Source organism: Anolis carolinensis, chromosome 1 (assembly GCF_035594765.1).
Source record: "Anolis carolinensis isolate JA03-04 chromosome 1, rAnoCar3.1.pri, whole genome shotgun sequence".
NCBI classification, from domain to species: domain Eukaryota; kingdom Metazoa; phylum Chordata; class Lepidosauria; order Squamata; family Dactyloidae; genus Anolis; species Anolis carolinensis.
In genome coordinates, this window is record NC_085841.1 from 7,228,361 (window position 1) to 7,256,088 (window position 27,728).

Below are 27,728 nucleotides of genomic sequence, written 5' to 3' on the forward strand. Positions count from 1 at the left end.
ACAATTTTAACTCAGCTGTGGTCCTTCCTGGGCTCAAACAGAATTTTCCTTCTTTCCCTATCATATATCCCACCTAATTTTTCTTACCTCTTGGGGCCAAAACTCTCTGCCTGCAAGTAGGTCTTCATGGTAATCCCGGATGATGTCGATTTTGTGTAGGAAAACCCCCATGGTGTTTGCGAGCTCGATGTCCTGGCCAACAGTAAGGTCCTCCAGTTTGGACACAGAGAAGAGTTGTGAGAGGCCGATCCCCAACTGACCAGAGGCATAATGACAGTACTGGAAAAGTTCAAAGATACGAAGCTTTAAGACATGGCTAGGAAAACACAAACTTTCAGTGTGGGTGTATCAGCAGTAAAAAAAAATGCAGTAAAAAGCTAGATGATCCTATTATTGCTTTGCTTGCCTGCATTCCCTAGAACCTTTTACTAAAAAAATATATGAACAACATAATAGAGAGAAATTGAGAGTGTAGATACTAGAGTTGTGCAAAAGTTTCAGAAGTATTGTAAGTTGCATTAAAATTCATTAAATCTGTACTTCCCAAGCGATATCCAACATGTGGGCATAGCTTGTACCTAGAACTTAAGAATCAAAACTTACCCAAATTTTTTTTGTTTTAATTTTGTAATGCTCGGAAGCTTCCCAAGGTCAATTTCATATTCATGGCAAGCAGCCCAAAAGGCTCACATTTAAATTAACGACCTCTTGCCATTAGAAAAGGGAAAGCAGAGTTCACTAGGAAAGAAAGCACAGAACTCTGGGAAATGGGTGGCTCTTGGAGGTCTCTTCCTACTCAATAGGGGAAGCATATTAATTAGTTTAGATGCTAAATGGCCATCTGTCAGGAGAGTTTTGATGGTGCCCTCCAACTCTAGGATTCTACAAAAAGGTAGAATTTGTTAATATTAGTTTCTATTGGTTAATATGAGAGACATTCAATGAAATAGCGGTTGTGGCTAAAAAAACATTTTTGTCGAAACATTACAAAATTTCCTAAAATATGTAGATGTATGAATATTTCTGAGAGTTGGAAGGAGTGATGCCCTGTTATATTGTGTTAAATAAAATGTAAGGAGATATCCCTTGTAGTTTTTTAAAATGTTGTTTATCAAAACTTTCAAAATTACCCAAAAATCAGTGGGTAAGTGAAATATTGTGACACTTGATGGTCTAAGTGGTAGAATCATAGAATCATAGAATAGTAGAGTTAGAAGAGACCTCATGGGCCATCCAGTCCAACCCCCTGCCAAGAAGCAGGAAATCGCATTCAAATCAACCCCGACAGATGGCCATCCAGCCTTTGCTTAAAAGCCTCCAAAGAAGGAGCCTCCACCACAGCAGAGAGTTCCACTGCCGAACAGTCTTCACAGTGAGGAAGTTCTTCCTGATGTTCAGGTGGAATCTCTTTTCCTGTAGTTTGAAGCCATTGTTCCACGTCCTAGTCTACAGGGCAGCAGAAAAAAGCTTGCTCCTTCCTCCCTATTGACTATCCTTCACGTATTTGTACATGGCTATCATGTCTCCTCTTAGCCTTCTCTTCTGCAGGCTAAACATGCCCAGTTCTTTAAGCCGCTCCTCATAGGGCTTGTTCTCCAGACCCTTAATCATTTTAGTTGCCCTCCCCTGGATGCTTTCTAGCTTGTCAACATCTCCCTTCAATTGAGGTGCCCAGAATTGGACACAGTATTCCAGGTGTGGTCTGACCAAGGCAGAATAGAGGGGGAGCATGACTTCCCTGGATCTAGATGCTATACCCCTATTTATGCAGGCCAGAATCCCATTGGCTTTTTTCGCCACCGCATCACATTCTAGGCTCATGTTTAACTTGTTGTCCACAAGGACTCCAAGGTCTTTTTCACATGTACTGCTGTCTAGCCAGGCATCCCCCATTCTGTATCTTTGATTTCCATTTTTTCTGCCGAGGTGAAGTATCTTGCAATTATCCCTGTTGAACTTCATTTTGTTAGTTTCGGCCCATCTCTCTAGTCTGTCAAGATCGTTTTGAATTCTGCTCCTGTCTTCTGGAGTGTTAGCTATCCCTCCCAGTTTTGTGTCATCTGCAAACTTGATGATTGTGCCTTCTAACCCTTTGTCTAAGTCGTTAATAAAGATGTTGAACAGAACCGGGCCCAGGACGGAGCCCTGCGGCACTCCACTCGTGACTTCTTTCCAAGATGAAGATGACGCATTGATGAGCACCCTTTGGGTTTGTTCACTTAGCCAATTACAGATCCACCTAACCGTAGTTTTGTCTAGCCCACATTTTACTAGTTTGTTTGCCAGAATGTCGTGAGGGACTTTGTTGAAGGCCTTACTGAAATCCAGGTAGGCTACATCCACAGCGTTCCCTGTATCGACCCAACTTGAAAACTTGAAAAAAGAGATCAGATTAGTCTGGCATGACTTGTTTTTGGTAAATCCGTGTTGACTATTAGCAATGACTGCATTTGTTTCTAGATGTTCACAGACCACTTCCTTAGTGATCTTTTCCAGAATCTTGCCTGGTATCGACGTGAGGCTGACCGGATTGTAATTTTTTGGGTTGTTCTTTTTTTCCCTTTTTGAAGATAGGGACCACATTCGCCCTCCTCCAATCTGCTGGGACTTGTCCCATTCTCCAAGAACTCTCGAAGATAATTGCCAGTGGTTCTGAAATAACTTCAGCTAGCTCCTTCAGTACTCTTGGATGTAGCTGATCTGGCCCTGGGGACTTGAACTCGTTTAGAGAGGCCAGGTGTTCCTGGACAACTTGTTTCCCTATTTGGGGTTGGATTTCCCCAAATCCTTCTTCCATTCCATGTTGCTGAGTTTGAAGATGGCTTTCTTTTTGTGAGAAGACCGAGGCAAAGAAAGCATTAAGTAGTTCTGCCTTTTCCTGTCCCTTGTTGCCATCACCCCATCTTCTCCTTGCAGAGGCCCTATTGCCTCCTTGTTCTTCCTTTTTCTACGAACGTAGGCAAAAAAGCCTTTTTTGTTTTTTTTGTTGAACATGGTAAATGTGTTCTAGCATTATAGCATTTCACCCCAATTGCTATATAAATGTTATTATTTATCCCCTTTATCTACATATTTATATCCCACCGTTCTCCCAACACAAGATCCCTGGTGAACTTATCAAGTCTAAAACAAGACAAAGCAAAAAAAAAAAAAGGGGGAAAATAAATTACAATGGAATGAATTACTGTATTAAAACATCATTAAATTTCAAAAGTGTAACAATATTTAAAAACATGATAATAAAATCAAACTGCTACATACACACACGCACAAAAAAAAAAAAAAAAACTCCCAAGGCTTCTTTCAATAAAAAGAGGCTTGCTTGCAGGTGAAGGCAACACAACACGAGATCTTGTCTAGTTCCCGAGGGAGAAAAATCCCAGTGCCCTGGAACAAGCACCAAGAAGATACTGTTCTCAACAGACAGGCCCTTCGGGATTGTGAGGCTCAATAAAGGGGAAATAATCTTTCAGATAGATAGGAATTAAGCCATACAGTGTTCCCTCACTACTTCGTGGTTCACTTTTCATGGATTCACTGTTTTGCGGTTTTTCAATAAACTCTAAAAGACTATTATAAATCATAAAAAATACAATTTACAGCCTAAGGAAGAGAGGAAGGAGAAGCCAAAGGGAGAGAAAAGGAGCCCAAGCGGCAACGGGAGGAGAAGGAGGCGATTTATCAACACACAATTGATTGATAAAAACTTAAAATAGTGTATAACTACTAAAATAATGTATAAATATTAAAATAAATATAGTGTCCCTACTTCGCAGATTTTCACTTATTGCGGGTGGTCCTGGAATGTAACCCCCATGATAAGTGAGGGAACACTGTACTTCCAATTTAATTCCTTTAGTTTACCCCACGATAATGGCTCCCTTTTATTACTCCTGCATAATAATACAAAGGAAATAGATTTCTGCCTTTAGTGGACAAATGCATAATGAATTGTTTTCAGGCAGTTAGAACTTTGTAATTACATGACTGCCATTTCAGATGATCAATGGGTCACATCCAGCATGAAGATTTTCCAGAGGAAACCACTGACCTTGTCCCAATCTTTCTCAGATTCCACCTTCTTCTCTAAGAACTCAGCCATCCCAAGGCCCACCTTGCGGCAAACGTCTGCAATTACGTCCTGATAGACCTTCGCCAGGTTCCGGAATTCTAAGGAGATCTGAAGCACAAATGGAAAATGGGCTAATTCTCAAAATAGTCCACCAAGATTTAAAATCCTGTCTTCCTTAAAATGTTTATTTAATATTGTTCACCAAGGGTTTTCAAATTTGGAGAGAAAGGAGGAATAAGTAAATGCGTACACATCTAGAATAATATGTTGACTTTTTTTTAAAAAAAATTTTTTTTATTAGTATTTAAACACAAAGGAAAAATTGGGATATACACTTACAAACAGAGCATGCAACATACAGAGACAGTAACAAACACAGAAGACAATGCATTCCCTCCATCTCCACACACGTGAACCCACCACCATGGATTTCCATCCCTGCTCACTAGGCTTGCTCAAATAATTCGATTTCCCCGTTACCCGTTATTAATTCGTTATTTTCGTTTGTTTTGAAGCAATATACGGCCTTGATTGTCCACACGTCTGGATATCGCGGTTTCGAATCGCGAGAGGCCGTTTTTTCGTTATGTCGTCGTTTTTTTCGTTAGGAAAAAAAAGCTTTTGCAAATCACCCAAACTCCCACCATTCAGGCCCTTTCCTTTTGCCCCTCAGCAAAAGGGGCGTCACGGGCTCAGCCAATGGGAGGGGGCGAGGGGGAAGGAGGCCGAGGAGGAGGAGGAAGACGGAGGGGGGAAATGGCCGCCGCCGCCGCCGTCTCGCCTCAGCTCAGGCCTGATACTCAGAGGTTTTGACGTCTGTGCGAAGCTAGGCAAGTGGGGTTTATATATCTGTGGAAGGTCCAGGGTGGGAGAAAGAACTCTTGTCTGTGGGAGGCAAGTGTGAATGTTGCAATTGGTCACCTTGATTAGCATTGAATAGCCTTGCAGCTTCAAAGCCTGGCTGCTTCCTACCTGGGGGAATCCTTTGTTGGGAGGTATTAGCTGGCCCTGATTGTTTCCTGTCTGGAATTCCCATTTTCTGGGTGTTGTTCTTTTACTGTCCTGATTTTAGCTTTTCTGTAGCTAAAAATGCATATAAAATTGATTCTATAGGGAGGATAAATGATTGGATTTCAACTCCTACAGCTTAGCTTTCTCTGCCAATAATGGTACCATATCAAACTAAACCTCCCAAGATTCTGTAGCAGTGAGCCATCTTGGATATTGTAAGGGATTTATTATTATTATTATTATTATTATTATTATTATTATTATTATTATTATTATTATTAGACCTTGCTCCCAGGAAGGTGCCTTCGCTGTGGCTCCCAACTTATCTATCTACCTTTCCACATATTCTCCACATTGTGTGTATGTGTATGTATATTATATATACATGAGCCCCGATGGCGAAGTGTGTTAAAGCACTGAGCTGCTGAACTTGCAGACCGAAAGGTCCCAGGTTCAAATCCCGGGAGCAGAGTGAGTGCCCGCTGTTAGCTCCAGCTTCTGCCAACCTAGCAGCTTGAAAACATGCCAATGTGAGTAGATCAATAGGTACCGCTCTGGCGGGAAGGTAATGGCACTCCATGTAGTCATGCCGGCCACATGACCTTGGAGGTGTCTATGGACAACACTGGCTCTTGGGCTTAGAAATGGAGATGAGCACCAACCCCCAGAGTCAGACATGACTGAACTTAACGTCAAGGGATACCTTTACCTTTACCTATACACACACACACACACACATATATGCAGGGACTATATATATATATACACAGTATATATCACACACACACCAATTTAACAAAGTTTCAGCCACAAAAACAAAGTTTCTGAAGTAGAACAATGACTTTCACAGTAAAGACAACCCAATTTAACAGGAAATAAGACTTTCAAACCAGGAACAGATTTCTGCAATTATTAAAAAATGGTTTATTATAAAAGCTATGAAAATTCGCCAAAAATCAGAGGATAAGGGAAACGTTCCAAATTTTGGTGAGCTATCAGTGTTAAATGTGTTCTACCACTGTACCAAGTTTGAAGAAGATCACTCAAAAAATGAGGGTGGGAGAGTCCTGTAAAGTCCCCTCCCTCTGTGCTGTTTTTGGGAATTGCGCATGCGCATCTGCCATTAACGAATTAATTTAGAAAATAATGAATTTTCGTTAATTTTGAATTTTTTGGGGGGCAAAATTCGGAAATACCTTCAGAAACGAAACGCTGCCCCCCTCTAGTTTTGAAACGAGTTTAGAATCAAATTTTTCGTGGATCGATCAAGCCTACTGCTCACTATGATATCTATACCTTATAATACCTACCCTTATGAATTCCTTCAATACTTGCATGACTGCTCAAGGGAAAACATTTTTTGCATTCACCTTTTCAACAGCTGAGCTGTGTAATTATAACAGGCTTTCTGAGATTTCCTCATAGTAGAAACTGCTCTTTAACAGAATTATCTCCATGACCTTCCCCGTTTGGAGTAAAATTACATATTTGTGTCAACTGCAGTTATTGTAGACTGTCAAAGGTCAGACGCCAACTGAGAGCAAAATATAGTTTATTTAAGTAACAACTCAAAAATAGCTCAGTAAATTGTCAGAGGCTTAAAACACTTAATCCTCAGTGTTATTAAGCAGTCAAAACAGAAAAAAACGCTAAAAACATGAACTGGCATATAATCCGGATTAACCAGAGATATAATCCGGATTTAACATAAAGTACTTGAACTCAGCCCAAACACACAAAATGGGCTTAAAATGGCAAAACAAACAAAGGTAAATCACCGCAAAGCCCCAAAACCTTCCCCAAAACCCAGGAGTACAGCAGCGATTCCAAACTGAGGAAAAAACCCAAACCGGGTTAAAAAGCTCTTCGCTGAAAGCGACACAAACAAACAGAACTGGAAAACGCTGATGAGTTAGCGGCAAACTGCTGCAGAGATGGAAGCCAGGCCAGGAGCCAAAGGAGCATAGCATTGTAGCGAAGTCGAGCCAGTCCGAAGTCGGGTTAAAGAAACAGCGTCAGGGTCAGGAACGAAGCGAGCAGTCAGCAACGGTAGACAGCCACGGAGATGAGAACGATGCCAAGCCGAGTTTGGGAGTGAAGAGATAAGCCAAGTCGAGATTCAGTCCAAGGTCCAAAGGGTGAAGTCATCACAAGAAGGTCCACATCAAGGGATGGCACAAAAATCCAAGACAATGAAGGCAAACAGCAGCTAATGCAAAATAGTAATAACAGTGCAGTCCAGGAAAACCCACACAGTTCCAGCCCTCCGTTGAAGAATAACCCTGATCAAACTTACATCTTTTGCAAAGTCCCAAGCCAGTCTTCAGAATCACATACAGTAAACCCAATGGCGCCCAGCAACACCTTGCCACACGCAAAGAATAGTGGCCAAAAATCCCCAATTTATTTAGGTTTCCTTGGGTGTCCAAACTTCCAACGTCCTAGGATCAGGTGTCCCAAGTTCCTCATCAGAATCAGAGCTCCAAACAGCCAACGCCCTAGGATCAGGCGTCCCAAGCTCCTCATCAGAATCAACATCATCCTGCCCACACCCAACTCTGTCCACACCTGTGGAACTACCCTCATTCCTCCAGGCAGACCATGTGGGATACCCAAGCCTCTCCAGCATCCACAGCCTCCATGGACCCAGATTCCTCCCCAAGATCCTCCGGAGCCCGTGCCCAATCTATGCCAACTTCCTCTGTCACCACCGGTTCCTCAGCATCCATTTCCAGCTCAAGATCCCCTCCCAAGTCCCCACATGAATCCTCCTCGGAAGACTCCCAATCAATCTCCCTGATTCTCTTCCTGTGTAAATCTTCCAGCGAGCCCTCCTTGCGAGGGTTCTTCCTTCCTCTCCTGATCACTCCATTATCATAGAATCATAGAATCATAGAATCATAGAATAGTAGAGTTGGAAGAGACCACATGGGCCATCTAGTCCAACCCCCTGCTAAGAAGCAGGAAATCGCATTCAAAGCACCCCCGACAGATGGCCATCCAGCCTCTGCTTAAAAGCCTCCAAGGAAGGAGCCTCCACCACGGCCCCGGGGAGAGAGTTCCACTGTCGAACAGCTCTCACAGTGAGGAAGTTCTTCCTGATGTTCAGGTGGAATCTCCTTTCCTGTAGTTTGAAGCCATTGTTCCGTGTCCTAGTCTGCAGGGCAGCAGAAAACAAGCTTGCTCCCTCTTCCCTATGACTTCCCTTCACATATTTGTACATGGCTATCATGTCTCCTCTCAGCCTTCTCTTCTGCAGGCTAAACATGCCCAGCTCTTTAAGCCGCTCCTCATAGGGCTTGTTCTCCAGACCCTTAATCATTTTAGTCGCCCTCCTCTGGACGCTTTCCAGCTTGTCAACATCTCCCTTCAACTGTGGTGCCCAATTATCACTCACAGCCTCAGAAGACTCATTCACAACATAGACTTTGGGACAATGCTGTTACAAAATCATTTATTTTGAATCTCAAAATGATGATCTAATAATGTGCATTCAGTAACATTCAACTTTGCTGACACTGACTATTTATATATATAAAAATGTAATGTGTGTTTTTCCCATGGAGTAAACAAAAAAACCATTGAACCAAATCACACCAGATTTGGCCACAAAAGACATAGTCATCCAAAATATGTCTTTCAAACAAAAACAAAAAACCTAGAAAAATAAAGTCCACATTAGAGGAAGAGGAAGAACTGTTTTTTCCCCTTGCTGCCAGTTAGAAGAGTAGGTTCCTATCTAAGAAAAAGTTAATACCAGAAGGTTCAAGCATAATTCCAGTTATAATGGAAAGGAAGTTCCAATTTTTAAAAAAATATATATAGTGAATAAAGTATTCAGGGGAAAAAAACCTAGACAAAATAGGGGACTGGACTAAGAGTGGAATTAAGAAGGAAAAGATAAAGGAGGAATTTGGGGAAATAAAACTGACATGGTTCCATGGTGTTCAGCTAGAGCAATGGTAATGGAATTGGGTAAAAAATAATACAGAGGGGAAGGAACCTAACCAATTTGAACAAATAATACAAAATGGAAGGGATACAGATGATTATAAAAAATTGAAAGGTGTAAATGGTAGAATCGATAGGATATTGGGTGGAATAAAAGGAGAGAGAAAAAAATACCACTCTTAAGGAAATATGGGAGGAGGAGTTAGAGATGAAAATAAATGAAATGGAATGGTCGCAATTGTGGAAGCAAAGGCACTTGAAAAATTTATCAGTAAGAGTTAAAGAAACTTATTATAAGATAATTTGGAAATGGTATTTAACACCATTAAAAATGTCAAATATTAATAAAAACCATCCAAAAAATTGCTGGAGAGGCTGTCAGGAAGTGGGAACATATATACATATGTGGTGGCATTGTAAATATGTAAGGAAATGTTGGTATAAAATATTTAAAGAGATAGAGGATATAATGAATATCAAATTGGAAAGAAGCCCTGGTATTGCATTATTATCAATTTATAATAACAATAAGATGGATAAAAAAAGAAAAAGAAGCAATAACAAATTTATTGACAATAGCAAGATTGCTTATAGCAAGGAACTGGAGAAAAGTAATAAATGTTCTGTCAGTCTTCACTCCCAGAGAACCTCATAAAGGTATCACTAGTTGTTGGTGCCTCACAAATAGCTTGCACTTCTCTTATCTTAGTCCAATCCATGGTGTCTCCTTCTTCTCCTTCACTCATTGACCCATCGTCCCCAGAGAATCCCTCAAATGACTCTTCATCAAATGACCCTTTTTCCCCTTCTGGCACCCATACTACTGTTTGTAACGTTACCCACAGGCTCTACTACAACAGGGATTCAGGTATTAGTTCCATTGTTTTACATTTGTAGAAAAGCATTACAATCAACAATCTATATATATAAAAGAGTGATGGCATCAGGGCAGCGGACAAAACAACAAAACTACAGGCCCACCAACCTCGAAATTTGACAACACAACCCATCATTCACGGCTCTAGGTTGATACAGCAAAAAGAAAAGAAAAATAAAGTCCTAATTACAGGGAGAGGAATAATAGTTTTTATCCAATTGCTGCCAGTTTGAAGGCTAAGCTTCTTCAAGGGGGGCCGGGCTGTGGCGCAGCTGTTGAGCAGCTGCCTTAAATCACTCTGACCATGAGGTCATGAGTTCGAGGCCAGCCCGTGGCGGGGTGAGCACCCGTCAATTAAAAATAAAAAAAATAGCCCCTGCTCGTTGCTGACCTAGCAACCCGAAAGATAGTTGCATCTATCAAGTAGGAGATAAGGTACCACTAATAAAAGTGGGGAGGCAAGATTAACTAATTTACGACCTGGTATGAGGAAGTGCCGTCAGTGTGGATGATGAAGCAGCTGCTCCCCCCTGTGGCCAGAATTGAACATCCCCTCAGAAGAAAGTTAACTTGCCTCTGCGTGTGTGTCTCTCAGTCTCTGTTTGATGTGTTTATGGGCATTGAATGTTTGCCCTATGTGTGTTATAATGTGATCCGCCCTGAGTCCCCTTCGGGGTGAGAAGGGCGGAATATAAATACTGTAAATAAAAATAAATAAATAAGCTCCGCCCACTTGGTCTCCTAGCAACCTACTCAGCCCAGGGGACAGGCACAGTTAGGCCTCACTTAGGCCTCTTCCACAGATTATCAGATTTTAATTGGATTATATGGCAGTGTAGACTCAAGGCCCTTCCACACAGCTATATAACCCATTTAGAATCTTATATTATCTGCTTTGCACTGGATTATCTTGACTCCACACTGCCATATAATCCACTTCAGTGTGCATACTAAACATAAAGACAACCATACAACAGACATTCAATACCACCACTACCTCAACAATTTCTTACCAACACCACCAGACAATGCCACAGCAACGCGTGGCCGGGCACAGCTAGTCATATACACACACACACACATACATACACACACACACACACATACATACATAAAGGTAAAGGTTTCCCCTGACATTAAGTCCAGTCGAGACCGACTCTGGGGGTTGGTGCTCATCTCCATTTCTAAGCCGAAGAGCCGGCATTGTCCATAGGCATCTCCAAGGTCATGTGGCCGACATGACAGCATGGAGCGCTGTTACCTTCCCGCCGGAGTGGTACCTATTGATCTACTCACATTGGCATGTTTTCGAACTGCTAGGTTGGCAGGAGCTGGGGCTAACAGCGGGCGCTCATTCCGATTCCCGGTATTTGAACCTGGGACCTTTTGGTCCGCAAGTTCAGCAGCTCAGCGCTTTAACACACTGTGCCACCAGGGGCCCCATACATACATACACACAAGTATCTATGGTATCTAGTGATAGTTGAGAAACATGTTGAACAGCTGAATAAAGCATATATATACATTCAACATACAAGCAGAGAGGCAGAGGCTCACCGTTGGAAAATCCTCCAGCACATGCTTGTTCTTGTCATTGCTGCCCATGAATCGCCAATCCGGCTGATTGAGGAAGGAATGGAAGTTGTGTAAAATGGGAATCTTGGTTTCCAAGCTGATTGTCATATCATCCTCCACTATGTCCAGAGCCAGGAGAACCAGGTACAGGATGCAAACTACATGGCTGGGTAAGGGGAGTGGGAGGGTAAAAATCATCTGTAACAATTACCAGGAGCAGTAGGCAACATTTCAAGGGAAGGAACTAACAAAACTACTTCTGCACCATAGCACTTGGTGCTATTCTATAGCCAGAGGTTCTTTGTTTGAATAGGGTTCATTATTATCCACAGTTTCATATATTCATGTTTAATAAATTCTAGAAATTCATAAGTTTGTGATAACTTGACAAGTGACTTAAAGGCATACAAACACATCAAATTCTCCCTATATGCCCTTTACCTATCTATACATACCTTCCAGATGCTCAGTGATGTTTCCCAAGGGGTCACGTATAAGGCACTTTGATATGCTTCTATCTCTTATGTCCCAGGGCATTGCTCTAACCGTTACTGCACCTTGGCTCTGCTACATCTCAGTTTGTCTCTCTTCTTGCTACCTTTAATTACAACAAGCCACTCTGTGATAATAATGTATCTTATTAGTAAAGGTAAAGGTTTTCCCCTGACATTAAATCTAGTCGTATCCGACTCTGAGGGTTGGTGCTCATCTCCATTTCTAAACTGAAGAGCCGGACTTGTCTGTAGACACCTCCAAGGTCATGTGGCCGGCATGACTGCATGGAGTGCTGTTACCTTCCAGCCTGAGCAGTACCTATGTATGTACTCACATTTGCATGTTTTCAAGCTGCTAGGTTGGCAGAAACTGAGGCTAACATCAGGAGCTTACTCCCCGGATTCAAACCGCCGAACTTTTGGTCAACAAGTTTAGCAGCTCAGCAGTTTAACCTGCTGCACTATCGGGGGCTTCTATTAATGTATCTTATTAAGCAGCACTAATATGACAGGTCAGTGTTTAAACTGCAGTAATGCTTGCTTTCCAGGACTAGGAGTCTGGTCAGCTTAGCCCTAGGCACCTTTCTCGCTTCCTTTGCATAAAGATTAATAGGCAGGAAAGAGAAATAACTTCAGAATCCAGAAATCTTGCCAAGAGCCTTGTTCCTGGGGTTTAATCTACTCTGTTTTAAACATCTATATAGTACTATGCAAGAGGTCATTTCCAAGATCCTTTGTGTTATAGTGTTACCTCCCAATCCTCCAAAGAGGTACAGATTTAGTTCAAGATACAGACAGCCAAATGTGATATATTCGGTCACATCATTTAATCAGAATACAGAGATTCACAAGCTTGTGGGTGGAAACAAATTGGGACACAAAGTAAGGGAATCAGCATTTTTATAGCTTAGTCTTACACATATGGCATGAGAAAAGATATATACGTGGGCCAATTGCTAACAGCCACCCAGGTGAATGAACACAAGCCCTGTGATTTGCTTGTGCTTTTCCTACATAATATACTGTATATACTCGAGTATAAGCTGACCCAAATATAAGCCGAGACACCTAATTTATCATAAAAAGCTGGGAAAACGTATTGACTCGAGTATAAGCCGAGGGTGGGAAATGCAGCAGGTACTGGTAAATTTCAAAATAAAAATAGATACCAATAAAATTACATTAATTGAGGCACCAGCAAGTTAAATATTTTTGAATATTTACCTTATTTCAAAGAAAAACAGTAAACTAGCTCTGTAAGTGGAAAAGTAGGGTCAACAAAAACAATACGGTATTAACAATAACTTAACAACAACAACAACAAAACTTCATTTGTACCCCACCCTATCTCCCCATGGGGACTCAGGCCATCTTCCAACATAGTAACAGGCAACATTCAATGCCTATAGAAACAATGCAGAGCTAGATATAGATCTATAATTATATATACTAATTTCACATATGCATTTTCCCCTGAGACTTTTGCAAATCCTCTCTATATATGTGCATTTCCCTCCTGCATCTATCTAGAAATCTCGATATGTGTGTGTGATTTTTCCCCTCTGTAGTATTTCCAAGCCCTATATATTTATATTCATATATATCTATCTAGACATCTCTCTCCATATAGATAATTATATCTGCATAGGATTTGCAAAGACTTGCAAATATGTGAGGCAAACATTCATATATATAAAAATAGTGTATACACATAGATACAGATATACAGGTATATGGAAATCTCTAGATACCTATATGTATATAGGATTTGCAAAGACTTGCAAACATATGTGGGGGAAATCATATATAAAATTAATATATAGAGAGATACAAATATTTAGGTGTCAGAACCCTGCTACTAGAGCCTGGATGTGGCTCTGAGTTTCAGGGTCACTGACATTGATAAGACACCTGCGTCCCAGGACTCGGAGGAGAAACGGCTGATGGACTTGGCGGGGAATTTGCGCGGGGTTTTACTGAGCGGGAAGAGACTGTTCAAATGAGGGGGAGGGTATATAAAGGAGGGTTGGCCGGAGCCTCCCATTCTTGGCTTTTCTGATGTTCATGTTTCCTACAGTAAAAGTTCCTGGTGATACCACAAAGAGTCTCGTGTGTTCATTCAGGAGCGGCTGTGGTGAGCTGACACTAAGCCAAGAATACGGACACCATCCCGCTGTAGCGGTGAGGTGTAACATGCAAGTGGAGGATGAAGAGCTCTTGGGCGCAGGAGGAGGAAGGTCGGAAAGGGCCACTCCCGAGACGGACGCTGAGTTCCACCAGCTGGCGGCCCTGGCGTCATCCACCGCTTATGCCCAGCCAAATGGGGTAACCCAGAGGCGTGGAGTGGTGCGGGGAGACAGCACCGGAGGAGAGGAAGGTTCACCTTCCCCAGGCCCACAAAGGATGGTGTTTCTGGAGGAGAGGATGTCGGCGATGAAGACCGTCTCCCAGGGGCAGAGGTCGGTATCTGAGTATGCGGAGGAGTTCCAATGCCTCGCTGAAAAGGTGCCGGAATGGTCTGCAGTGACGAAGATAGAACTCTTCAAAGAGGGGCTCAGGCGGGAGATCCTCTCCTGGGCGGTGCATCGTGATGAGCCTGACACACTGCGCGGATGGATTCAGCTGGCGGGGCGCATCGAGACATCGCTGGCCCAGGCGAGGAGGCACCGAGGAGGGCTACAGCAGCGGCCGCAGATGAAAGAGGGGAGCCGGAAGGAGGGATCAACCCCAGCCGGGAGGAGAACGGAGCCGACAGGGAACGTGAGCACCAGCAGGAGGGGCTGCTTCGTGTGCGGCCGTTTGGGCCACAGGGCTGCCGAGTGCTGGCAGAGAAAAGGGGAAGGCGGAGGCCCGCCCAAACCAAGAGCCGTGGCAGGGAAACGCGCCGAGGAAGAACCACCGATGAGGCACCACTCGGGGGGGTTGGTAAGTCAGGACAAAGCCATGATAGTGGTCCCCATTCAGCTGGAAAGTGGCAGCAAACAAGCAACCTGCAAAGCATTTGTGGATTGTGGATGTTCCAGGAACATCATCTCCCCTGAATTAGCCGAGGGATTGGGATGCGAAAGAACGAACCTAGAATCCCCAATAGCTTTCTCGCAGTTGGACGGATCCACAGCATCGGGATCATTAGCTGAGTACAGTGCCGAAGATGTAAAGTGTAAGATAGGGAGTTGGGAAGGAAAGGTGTCATTTGTGATATCACAAATAGCCAGCTATAATGTTATACTAGGCATGCCATGGCTGGGGCAGGCCAACCCGCAAATCAACTGGGAGGATAAGAGCATGATTTTCAGGATGAAGTTGGAAGGAGGGAGCCAGGAAGTGGAAAGGGAGCCGGGGAAAAGGGGGGAGGAAGACTCTATCAGGATAGCAGAACTGGCAGATAAATTACCCCCAGAGTATCGGGATTTTGTGGACGTATTTGATGAGAAGGAAGCAGACAGTTTCCCACCGAAGCGGAGAGTTGAAGTGAAGATAGAGCTAGTCCCAGGAGCAGAGCTTCCTAAGGCAAAAATATACCCAATGTCGGCTAGGGAAAAGGAGGAACTGAGAAAATACATTGATAAAAACCTAGCGAGGGGTTTCATAGAGCCCTCAAATTCCCCTCTAGGGGCGCCTGTGTTGTTCAGGCGCAAAAAGGACCAAACGCTGAGGCTCTGCATCGACTACAGGGGCCTGAATGCAATCAGTTCTGGAAATAAATACCCCCTACCTTTAGTGAAGGACTTGATCGCCCAGTTATCGGAGGGACAGATATTCACTAAATTGGACTTAATTGAAGCGTACCATAAATTGCAGATTAAACCAGAGGACAGGTGGAAGACGGCCTTCTCCTGTGCATTCGGATTATTCAATTATCGTGTGCTCCCTTTCGGTTTGTGCGGCGGAGGCGCCGCGTTCATGCAATTAATCAACGAAGTGTTGCATCCATTGTTGTACAAGGGAGTCTTTGTTTTTTTAGATGACATATTGTTAGTATCTCGGACTAAGGAGCAACACATAGAACTAGTCAGGGAAGTCCTGCAAAAGTTGAGAGAAGCAAAACTGTATGCGAAGCTTGCCAAGTGCGAGTTCAATAAAGACCAGATAGACTTTCTGGGGTATAGGATTTCATCACAGGGAGTGGCGATGGACCCTGCGAAGGTAGAAGACGTGAGGGGGTGGGAAGCCCCCAAAACACGGAAGCAGCTGCAATCCTTCCTAGGGTTCGCAAACTTCTATAGAACATTTATCAAGGACTTTGCGCGCCTCACTTTGCCATTAACGGATTTGTTAAAGACTAAAGGCAGGGGAGAAACAGCCAAAGTGAAGGCCCCAGGGGCCAAACTGACCTGGACAATAGAATGCCAGGAAGCTTTCGAAGCCCTTAAGAAGCGTTTTACGGAGGAGCCTGTCCTACAGCACCCTGATATGTCGAAAGCCTTTGTATTACATTGCGATGCGTCAGACCGGGCATATGGGGCAGTTCTGCTACAGAAAGACGAGGGGGGGAACCTGAAGCCATGTGGCTATCTGTCAAAAAAGTTTAGCGATACAGAAAAAAACTGGCCGATTTGGGAGAGAGAAGCCTTAGCGATTCTAAAAGCACTAGAGTGCTGGAGACACTTCCTGGAAGGAAGTGGAACACCGTTTGAGGTGTGGACTGACCATAGAAATTTACAGTATCTAAGATCCCCTCGTAAACTATCAGCGAAGCAAATTAGATGGGCCCAATATTTCAGCCGTTTTGATTTCAAACTCAGATTCTTTCAGGGGAAACATAATATACTCGCTGACGCTCTCTCTCGAATGCCTCAGCACGGGGGAGGAATTCAGGAATCTGAAGGGAGTATTTTTCTTGATAAGCAATGGGGCCTGGCAGTACTAACTCGAGCACAAGCGGCCAAAGAAAACAAACGTACTGCCATTTCCACGGGGGGAGGAGAAATATGGGAGGAAGAGTTGAAGCGAGCGTATGGAATGGACAAATGGTTACAAACAAACAAAGAAAAGGGAGAATTGTGTGGGGATTTGGTGTTTGTAAATAAGAAATTGTATATTCCTGAATGTTTAAGACGAGAAATGTTAAGGAAGTACCATGATAACAAGGGTGCGGGTCATCTAGGCCCCACCAGGACTATTAAACTGTTGGCCAAACAATGCTGGTGGCCCGGAATGAGGAAAGACGCCAGGGGGTACGTCACGCAGTGTGAATTATGTGCAGAGGGAAAAACACCACCGGGGAAGCCCCAGGGGCTATTGCAGAAGGTGGTGGAGCCCATGAGGCCATGGGAATGCGTAGCCATGGATTTTGTAGGCGAACTACCCCCCAGCAGAGGCCACAGATACATTTGGACAATATTGGACCTATTCTCAAAACAGGCACACTTTGTGGCTCTGCCAAAACTTCCTTCAGCTGAAAAACTTGCTGATTTGTATGTGAAGCATGTATATCGCCTACATGGGTGTCCCGACAAGATAATTAGTGACCGGGGAGTCCAATTTACTGCAAAATTTTGGGGAAAATTCTTACAGCTGTTAGGAGCAGAAAGGAACCTGAGCTCGGCCTTTCATCCCGCGACCAACGGGGGGGTCGAACGTACCCAACAGACACTGTGCCAATTCTTAAGGATGTACACCAATTATAGACAGGATGATTGGGCGGACCTTCTTCCGTTTGCTGAGATGGCTTTTAACGGGGCCGTACATTCGGCCACAGGTCGTGCCCCATTCGAAATAGTATACGGACAGGAGGTGGCACCTTTCCCCAGGCTACCCGAGTGGAAGGAAGGGGAGGGCCAGACCGACGAGGAATGGCCGGCCAAAATCAAGCAAGGGTGGCAAACCGTGGTAGAGGCATTGCGGGAAACACAAAAGAAGTACAAGCTCTTTGCGGATCGTAGGCGCCGAGAGGGGGACAAATTGGGCGAAGGAGATCTGGTTTGGCTGAGCACAAAAAACCTGAAATTGGGGTTCCCATCCAAGAAATTGGCTCCACGCTATATAGGGCCATTCAGGGTAGCAAAAAGAATAAACGAAGTGACCTATGAGCTGAGGCTACCAAAGGACCTAGGAAAGGTACACCCGGTATTCCATTGCAGCCTGTTAAAAAAGTATAAAGGAACTCTGGACAGCGGAGAACAATAGTTGTGTTTAATCTTTTCCTTCCAGGACGAAGGGGAGGAGGACGCCATGTCAGAACCCTGCTACTAGAGCCTGGATGTGGCTCTGAGTTTCAGGGTCACTGACATTGATAAGACACCTGCGTCCCAGGACTCGGAGGAGAAACGGCTGATGGACTTGGCGGGGAATTTGCGCGGGGTTTTACTGAGCGGGAAGAGACTGTTCAAATGAGGGGGAGGGTATATAAAGGAGGGTTGGCCGGAGCCTCCCATTCTTGGCTTTTCTGATGTTCATGTTTCCTACAGTAAAAGTTCCTGGTGATACCACAAAGAGTCTCGTGTGTTCATTCAGGAGCGGCTGTGGTGAGCTGACATTTAGGTATATAGGGATTGCAAAGGCTTGCAAGTGGAAGTGCCTACATATCTGTAGCAGAGATTAACAAATATTTCAGGGGAAAATTCTTTTATAAGGTTAATGGGTATATATATATATATATATATATAGTCTTCTTCCTGACTTGCAAGGGCTTATTTTTCTTTTCAAAACATTCCCTTGGTTAAGAGAAAGGGAGGCTTTGGAAAAACAAACACACTGATAAGGGAGGAGAGAGATATATCATATATTGCAAGCAATGGCCTCCAGGCTCCGCTGCCCGGATTGACCATTATAAGCCGAGGGAGGCTTTTTCAGCTGATAAAAAGGGCTGAAAAACCCGGCTTATCTTTGAGTATATATGGTAATATATAAACATTTCTTGGGGCTCCACAGGAAACATTTGCTTCAAACAGTGCTCTGCGGCTGAAAAAGTTTGAGAACTCCTGCTCTAGTGTGATGAGGTCCTCCAGCATAATCTACAGATACAAATAAAGCCTTTCACATCTGATAAGCTTGTATTATAAGTTGCCTAATATGCCGTGCCCTTCAGAATAATTTCCATTCAAGATGATGAATGGCAAAATGACCACTCATTAAAAAAACATAGGGGAAAGGTTGTGTAAGGACATGGAAGAAATCCTTCTCAGCTCTGCTACCGGGGCTGGGCTGTGGCGCAGGCTGGTTAGTAGCCAGCTGCAATAAATCACTCTGACCAAAAGGTCATGAGTTCGAGGCCAGCCCGTGGCGGAATGATCACCCAACCATTAAAATAAAATAAATAGCCTCTGCTCGTTGCTGACCTAAGCAACCCGAAAGATAGTTGCATCTATCAAATAGGAAATTTAGGTACCACTTATATGTGGGGAGGCTAATTTAACTAATTTATGACACCCTAAAAATCGTCCAGCAAGTGTTTGGAATGAGGAAGTTGCCGTCGCAGTGGATGATGAAGCAGCTGCTCCCCCTGTGGACAGAATTGAGCATACCCTCAGGAAGTTGGAAGCTGGAGAAGTTTAAATTGCCTCTATGTCTGTCTCTGTTCTATGTGTATATGGCACTGAATGTTTGCCAATTATGTGTATATTGTGATCCGCCCTGAGTCCCCTTTGGGGTGAGAATGGCGGAATATAAATACTGTAAATAAATAAATAAATACCTTGAAGGCCCAATTTGCACACATAGTGTCTGTCTGGGACTCCTCCCCAGCAGTTGTGACTCTCCCTCCTCCTTCTCGAGGCAAATCCATAGACACACACACACACACATACTCTGACTCACCGCAGCTTCCCATCAAGCATGTGAATGATAGCCGAGTAGCTCTGACTACTCTGGTTGACATACCGGTAGCAGAGGCAGAGGCTTTCACTGAGAGAGTCCTGCAAGTAGATAGAGCACAGGCAGAGGGAAGAGAAGGCAGTCTTGGTTCAGTGGGTCAGAAAGAGAGGCCACAAAGATGACAGTAAAGCAGTAAAGATGGTGGAGTGAGAGATGCCTGGAAAAGGTGAGTTTCAAGCAGATAACTTAAAGGTGGAGGCCATGTAGAAAAAGTAGGTGTAGCATGTAACAAGTGTAAAATGAAGTTCAGCAGGGACAAATGTAAGATACTCCACTTAGGCAGAAAAAAATGAAATACAAAGATACAGAATGGGGGACGATGCCTGGCTCGACAGCAGTACGTGTGAAAAAGATCTTGGAGTCCTTGTGGACATGTTAAACATGAGCCAACAATGTGATGTGGCGGGGAAAAAAAGCCAATGGGATTCTGGCCTGCATTAATAGGAGTATAATGTCTAGATCCAGGGAAGTCATGCTCCCCCTCTACTCCGCCTTGGTCAGACCACACCTGGAATCACACTGTGTCCAATTCTGGGCACTGCAGTTGAAGGGAGATGTTGACAAGCTGGAAAGCGTCCAGAGGAGGGAGACTCAAATGATCAAGGGTCTGGAGAACAAACCCTATGAGGAGCGGCTTAAAGAGCTGGGCATGTTTAGCCTGCAGAAGATAAGGCTGAGAGGAGACATGATAGCCATGTATAAATATGTGAGGGGAAGTCATAGGGAGGCGGGAGCAAGCTTGTTTTCTGCTGCCCTGCAGACTAGGACACGGAACAATGGCTTCAAATTTCAGGAAAGGAGATTCCACCTGAACATCAGGAAGAACTTCCTCACTGTGAGAGCTGTTTGGCAGTGGAACTGTCTGCCGCGGAGTGTGGTGGAGGCTCCTTCTTTGTAGGCTTTTAAGCAGAGACTGGATGGCTATATGTCGGGGGTGCTTTGAATGTGATTTTCCTGCTTCTTAGCAGGGGTTCGGACTGGATGGCCCATGAGGTCTCTTCCAACTCTATGATTCTATGATTCTATGTGCAATAGAACTGGAGTGTTCAGTGATTGGCAAATGCTTAGCCTGGGCCACCATAGCCCCAATCTTTTGACATCAAGAATGGAGAAATCAGTTTGCCACCACCCGTTTCTTGGCCATACCAGCAATGCAGACAGTGGAGAGAAGCCAACCCACCAACACGACTTCCTTTCCCTGAGCACTTTCTTTCCCCAGCCTTGGAAATATGTCTGGATCCCAAGGAGTATTAACTCTCCCTTTTCCAGAAGTCGTAAGAAAATAGATGGAGGATGTAATAAAATTGTTGTTTGAGGCCTTCCAAACAATGGAGACGTGTCCTACTTGTATCAAAATGGATTAAGGTCTCAAAATTTGGAAAATTCTGCTTTTATAACTTTCCGATTCCTCCAGTTTGCAGGAGGGGGTGAATTTCAGACCCTCTTCCATGACTTCTCACATTTCATAGACCTTGAGAAGGGCAGGTTGCTTACCTATGAATGCAGCTCTTTGAATGATTGGGTTGTTGTGTGTCTTTCGGGCTGTGTGGCCATGTTCCAGAAGCATTCTCTCTTTCGCCCACATCTATGGCAGGCATCCTCAGAGGTTGTGAGGTAATCATTCAAATAATCTTTGAATGATTATTTGTGACCTCATAGTAATGGGTGATCTCCACCTGTGTAATGCATAATTTGTAATCTTCTAGAGCAGTGCAATATGCATTTTGGTGCTAGCCCCAGTTTATTGGATGCCAAAGCCACTTTAACACCTTTGCAGAAGCATTTGAAAAGCTTGGCCTCTCACAACATCGAGAAAAACAAAGTGCTTTACCAAGAGGCATCATCCAATCCCTCTGCAATTCCAGAAGGAAACCTTAATGGTGTAACTATAGAAAATGTTAACATCAGTGCTGAAATAAAGCACTGTCTGAGCTCTGCGAGTGCAACATTTTTTCAAATGAAGCAGAGAATGAGGATTTGGACATTCATTGGGATGCCAAGATACTTGTTTATGAAGCTATTGTCCTCCCAGCTTTTTTGTATGCCTGTGAAACATGGATCATCTACAAATGTGACTCATTAACTGATTCTGTCCTCATAGATAAAGGAGTTAAACAAGGTTGCTTGTTGCACCATCGCTCTTCAATTTATGTCTGAATAACATAATTCCAATATTGTCTGGCCCAATAATTTTTTTCTACCCTCAGTTTGTTAAAAGTCTGTTGCCTGTTGTTTTATATGCTGATGATATGGTTTTAATTGCACTTGCTTGTATAGGTCTGAGAAGTGCGTTTTCTAAGCTCAGTGTTTTGTTTTTGTTCTAGGGGAAAGCTGGACATACCAAAACAAAGATAATTGTGTTTCAGTTTCCTGTTAATGGTCACCGAGTGAACAATGCTGACAATTTAAGTAGCTGGGCATTCTTTTTACAGAAATGAGGAGGAGTTGTTTAAAGCTACGGACAATGCGATTGCTGTTGCCCGCTTTTAGTCCAAAACTATTTAGCTGTTTGTGATTCCTTTATTTTATCACTTTTAAACTTATTTATTATGCAATGCTTTTGACACGAAATAAAAAATAAATAATTTTACAGAAAGCCTCTCCTGAAATCTCCATATAGAAGCTGCAAGAAGATTGCCCTTGAAATATATTGGACCAATTTTTAGATTTTACCAAACTGCAGGGTTTTCTGAGTCCTAAAAATATTCCAGGGTAAAGTCATTACACAGATTCTGTACGGTGCTGGGCATGGGATGGCTCTCGAGTGGCTAAACTAACTAAAATAGCTTCAGTGGCCGGAGGTTATGGATATCTTTAAATGGTGCTTGCTGTAAGTTTTTAAATTGTTTATTTCATATGTTTATTGGGTTTTTATATCAGGTTATGATGTTTTAACTGATTATGTATTCTGGTCAGATGTATTTGTATGAATTTTATATGCGGCTTTGAATCCCACCCATGGGAGAAAAGTAGGCTAGAATGAAATAATAATAATAATAATAATAATAATAATAATAATAATAATAATAATAAATCCAGCAGATAGATCTCGTTTGCTGTGTCATACTATGTCTTTGTGTCAATAATAATAATAATAATAATAATAATAATAATAATAATAATAATAATAATAAACTGTTTATCTGGCAACATTCAATTTTCCAAGTGTAAGCAAGCTTCTACAACCCCTCATATTTGTACCATGCCTACAGCCATTCTCATTCCCCCTTGGGCCTCCATTTGAGTATTTGTGGAGCATCAGAAATGGATGATCTATCACATTACATGCTCTCCTACTCATTATATTCAGAAATAAGAAGCAAATACTTGTGATCTATTCTGTCTTACCTACATTCAAACAATGTGTCACAAAAGATTTTGTATCTTCTGTGTGATATTACTGATTCTATGGTAACTAGCAAGGCTTTTTTCACGCTGGCAGCAATGAAAATTCAGGCTAATTTTATTCCTAATATGGGCAAGCAGTCCATGATAAGGATGATGATGATGATGATGATGATGATACAACCTAGCGCTATTCAAACAAATTAGCCTACAACTTGTCAATCACCATGCAGACAAGTTTGATGGAATATATAGCCCAACACAGACATCACCAGGACATGGAAGATGCAATAAACATAATTTATTTATTTATTTACAGTATTTATATTCCGCCCTTCTCACCCCGAAGGGGACTCAGGGCGGATTACAATGAACACATATATAGCAAACATTCAATGCCAACAGACAAACAACATATATAGACAGACACAGAGGCATTTAACTTTTTTTTCCAGCTTCACGATTCCGGCCACAGGGGGAGCTGTTGCTTCACTGTCCACTAGTGGCTGTACTTCCTCATTCCTTTCCTCGTGTTTTGCTGGCAGTTTTTATGATGTTGTAAATTAGTTAAATTAGCCTCCCGCATAAAGCGTACCTAAATTTCCCTACTTGACAGATGCAACTGTCTTTCGGTGCTGCATAGGTCAACAGCAAGCCGGGCTATTTAATGGTTGGGGGCTTAACTCGACCCGGGCTTCGAACTCATGACCTCTCGGTCAGTAGTGATTTATTGCAGCTGGTTACTAGCCAGCTGCGCCACAGCCCGGCCCTGGTAGCTAGAGTAATCAAGTAGCTTCTGTATTTCAAACCTTGATGGGAATGTATATGTGCATACAGGACACATCCTTTAAAAGGCAATGGACACAAAACACAATAAGATGTGTTTCAATAATCTGATCAGAACACAAAATAACATTTATAGAGTGGGATGTGTGTTGATGGGTGGGTGGTAAATAAAGATATTACAGTGGGCACGTGGTATCCTCTGGGTTTGGTTCCAGGACTACTTGTGGGTACCAAAATCCATGGAAGCTCAAGTTCTATTTTTAAAGTCATGAATGGTTGAATCTAAATATGCAAAATGCATGGATACAAAGGGCCAAGTGTAATATATTATTACACATTGAATGTTTTTACTTTAGTAAAATGCATGTACAATTAGGTATTAAGAGCTGATAAATCAAGAAGCTTTTGCAGTTTTAAACTCTTCTTTGTGTGTGTGTGTGTGTGTGTGTGTGTGCACATGCACTTTCAAATTGCCTTTTGATGACTTTGAGAGAGTTTCTTAGGCAAGGAATGCTGACAGGTGACCTGCCAATGCCTTCCTCTAAAATATACCTTGCAGTTTAGAGGAAGAAATAGACAAAACCACATCTGAGTATTCTTTGTATAAGAAAATTCATGAGGTCACAAAAACATGACAGGCAGCTTGAACATGACAGGCAAATGCACCCACACCCAGTGAATGGGGAAAAAAGAGGATGGTTGGTACATCTACCAGCCCTCCCAACAACAACAACAACAACAACAACAACAACAACAACAACAACAATTATTATTATTATTATTATTATTATTATTATTATTATTTTATTATTATTATGTCACAGCAAACAAGATAGATATGCTGGATTTCGTATTGCAAAATCACATGTCGAACACTTCCCAAGTGTCTAGGACTGTGTGATGTATTTTCGGATGATGTGGACAGATCCCAATCAGGTGGCCTTTTGCAGTTGGCAGATTGTAATTTTGTCAATGTCTATTGTTTCCAAATGCCGGCTGAGATCTTTTCGCATGGCACCCAATGTGCCGATCACCACCGGGACCACCTGTACTGGTTTCTGCCAGAGTCATTATTATTATTATTATTATTATTATTATTATTATTATTATCATTATCATTATCTGCATTTCTATACTGCTTTTCTCACTCCTGGGGGGACCCAAAGCGGTTTACAACATAATAAATGGCAAAATAAAATGCCTCACGTATGTATAAAAATATATCACATATCTAAATCAAAAACATCTAACTGTAGATTAAACCATTAAAACTATAAAAACATCAAACAAGCATACACATCAAACATGTAATTGCAGCAATTAATGTAGATCCTTTCTCTCCCCCCCCCCATCTCCCCATATATTATATTATAATTTTATATATGTACAGGCAATCCGACTTGCAAACAACTCCTAGTTCAGAACGTAGGGGCTGAGGCGACAGGAAGTGAAATGAATCTTAAGTTATATATTATATTATTATTTTATTTATATACAGGCAGTCCCTGAGTTACAAGCATCCGACTTGCAAATGACTCCTAGTTCAGAACATAGGGGCTGAGGCAACAAGAATCTTAATCTTATATATTATATTATTAGTATTATTATATTATACTACTACATTATACAACAAACCCAGCCACCCAGGCTAGTGAAAATAAAAAGACTCCATAGATCCCCTGGACATTTTTGGGGATTGTGGGTTTCAAATCTCAGCAAAGTTATGTAACAAAAACAACAACATATATATAAGAATAGTTAGCCAGCAATATTTCGATATATAAAAACTAGAAATCAAAGATGAACAACTAATTTAGAAAGGGGAACAGAAGAAGTGCCCAATGACACAGAACTCACCTGGTCCATCTTCGGCATCATGGTCTTGTAACCGCCCATCTTGAACCATACCAAGTTGTAGAGCTCCTTGGGATGTCTCAGCCATGTCTTCAACATCTCCATAGTCTAGGATAAAACAATTAAGGTGTGCTGAGAAGGTAAAATCATGGACATGATTCTATTTGCAAGAAAAAATAGAATTGCCTCCTCCTACATTTCCTATCTATATTTCCACCTCTAACAATGGTCCCTTAAATGCCCAAATTCTTACTATGGATTCCCATTCTCCAGATGTCTCCCTTGAAATGCTCCACCAACCTAAGTTACCCTTCTTTCTCCCCTCTGTGTTCTGTTTCATCTCCATCTTGGGAAGACACTTCACCTAGCAACAGGCATTGGTACACCTGTCTGGGAATACTGCTAGGGAGCCTTAGTGCCCATCCGTTCGGAGGGTTACCATAAAGACAATTTAACAGCGAATAACAAAAGACAGTATTTCTAGAAATTCCTTAATGCCTGAAGCATTAAGATCAGGATATTTCTTAACAACAGAACAAGATAGTACATTTCTTAACAACAGAACAAAAATAATTGCCAATGCATATATCTGAGCAGAAAAAGGTACAAGACCCCGACACATGTTGCGTTTCATTAATTTACGGATTTATCTGAATCAGTGCTTTTAGCACGTTTCAACATGTTAGGGTCACAAAGTGATTTAAACCATGAAATACATGAACATTTAATTTAAATACAGACTAAATGACTCCTTAAAATGAATAAAAATCAGCCAATCCTCCCACCTTCTTTCTGGTCATGCAGGTACTTCTGTTGATTTCAGAACAGGGAACCCGCAAACGCCAGTAGCGCAGCAACAGCAAGACAGGAGACGAGATGACTCACGCCTTCCCTTGAACACTGCCTCTACACTTCTCACTCCATTTTCTTTTTTATCTCACTTTGACTCATTGTGCCTGTCTTTCCCTTGCCTCCCACCTCTTTCCCCGATTCGCATCGCAATTCTCTGTCTTTTTCATTTCAACTTATAGCAACGTTCTGGATCTCCAAGCATCCTAGTCAGCAACAGCAATGCTCAGATCTTAGAAATTCAAGACAGCCATGCTTTGCTTGATGGAGTCAATTCATCTATAATGTGGTCTCTTTTCCTTCAGCTTCCTGTTTTACCAAACATTATCATCTTGTCCACTGAGTCATTTTGTCTCACAATATGTCCAAAGTATAAAAACCTCAGTTAAGTCACCTTGGCTACTACAGAGAGTCCTTAAAGTTAGTCTTATTTTGCCTATGCCTCATGTCCCCTCTTTCCACTTTGCCTCACCTTCTCTTCCAGCAACTCTCTTGCAGTAATGTTATCCATTGTGTTGTGACAAAGTTAATTACTTTTCTTTTAAGTAACAGCTCAATCTGCTCCATAACTTCTTAAGTCAAATATCCAGGCATGACAGTTGAGACTCACCCTGACTTGAGTCCAGGCAATCTTCATAATATTACTATACTTTCGGTGAATACTGTAGAATATCATTAGCTAAAACAGCTTTGGTCCCCTTCAGGCAAAGTTGGGGTATTATTGAGAAATCAGACCCCTCAATATGAATTATATGTTGTGTATTCGTTCCATCGCTTCTGACTTTTCGTGACCTCATGGACCAGCCCAGGACAGAGCTCTCCATCAGCTGTGGCCACCCCATCTTCTTCAAGGTCAAGCCAGTCTCTTCAAGGATGCCATCCATCCGTCTTGCCCTTGGTCGGCCTCTCTTCCTTTTTCCTCCCATTTTCCCCAGCATCATTGTTATACCCCAGCCGTCTTTGGGTTCTGAACCTGGTTCAGAAATGAACTTTGACCAGGATGAAGCTTATTCTGACTTTTTACCCAGTTCTTCTACGAGCTCCTTTCAATTACAGACCCCAGCTGTGGATAGCTCCAATGTTTCCTTAATTGGGAGAG

The 27,728-nt window shown here is 42.5% G+C and overlaps 1 protein-coding gene across 2 annotated transcripts in view; it reads right to left on the bottom strand.

Moving 5' to 3' along the window:
* The window catches only part of LOC100553538 (squalene synthase), a 45,398-nt gene extending 17,969 nt beyond the window's left edge, over window positions 1-27,429 (bottom strand). Inside the window, exons 1-6 of one of the 2 annotated variants that reach the window (XM_062969594.1) lie at window positions 26,566-27,429; window positions 25,784-25,888; window positions 19,739-19,836; window positions 11,469-11,652; window positions 4,052-4,180; window positions 88-279 (exon numbers count right to left, since the gene is read on the bottom strand). In XM_062969594.1, the coding sequence (XP_062825664.1) occupies window positions 88-279; window positions 4,052-4,180; window positions 11,469-11,652; window positions 19,739-19,836; window positions 25,784-25,888; window positions 26,566-26,580 (723 nt within the window). In that variant the 5' untranslated portion in view covers window positions 26,581-27,429. Of the gene's footprint in view, window positions 1-87; window positions 280-4,051; window positions 4,181-11,468; window positions 11,653-19,738; window positions 19,837-25,783; window positions 25,889-26,080 lie in introns of both variants that reach the window. The other variant, XM_062969598.1, reaches the window with a different exon arrangement.
* Window positions 27,430-27,728: the final 299 nt, after the last annotated feature.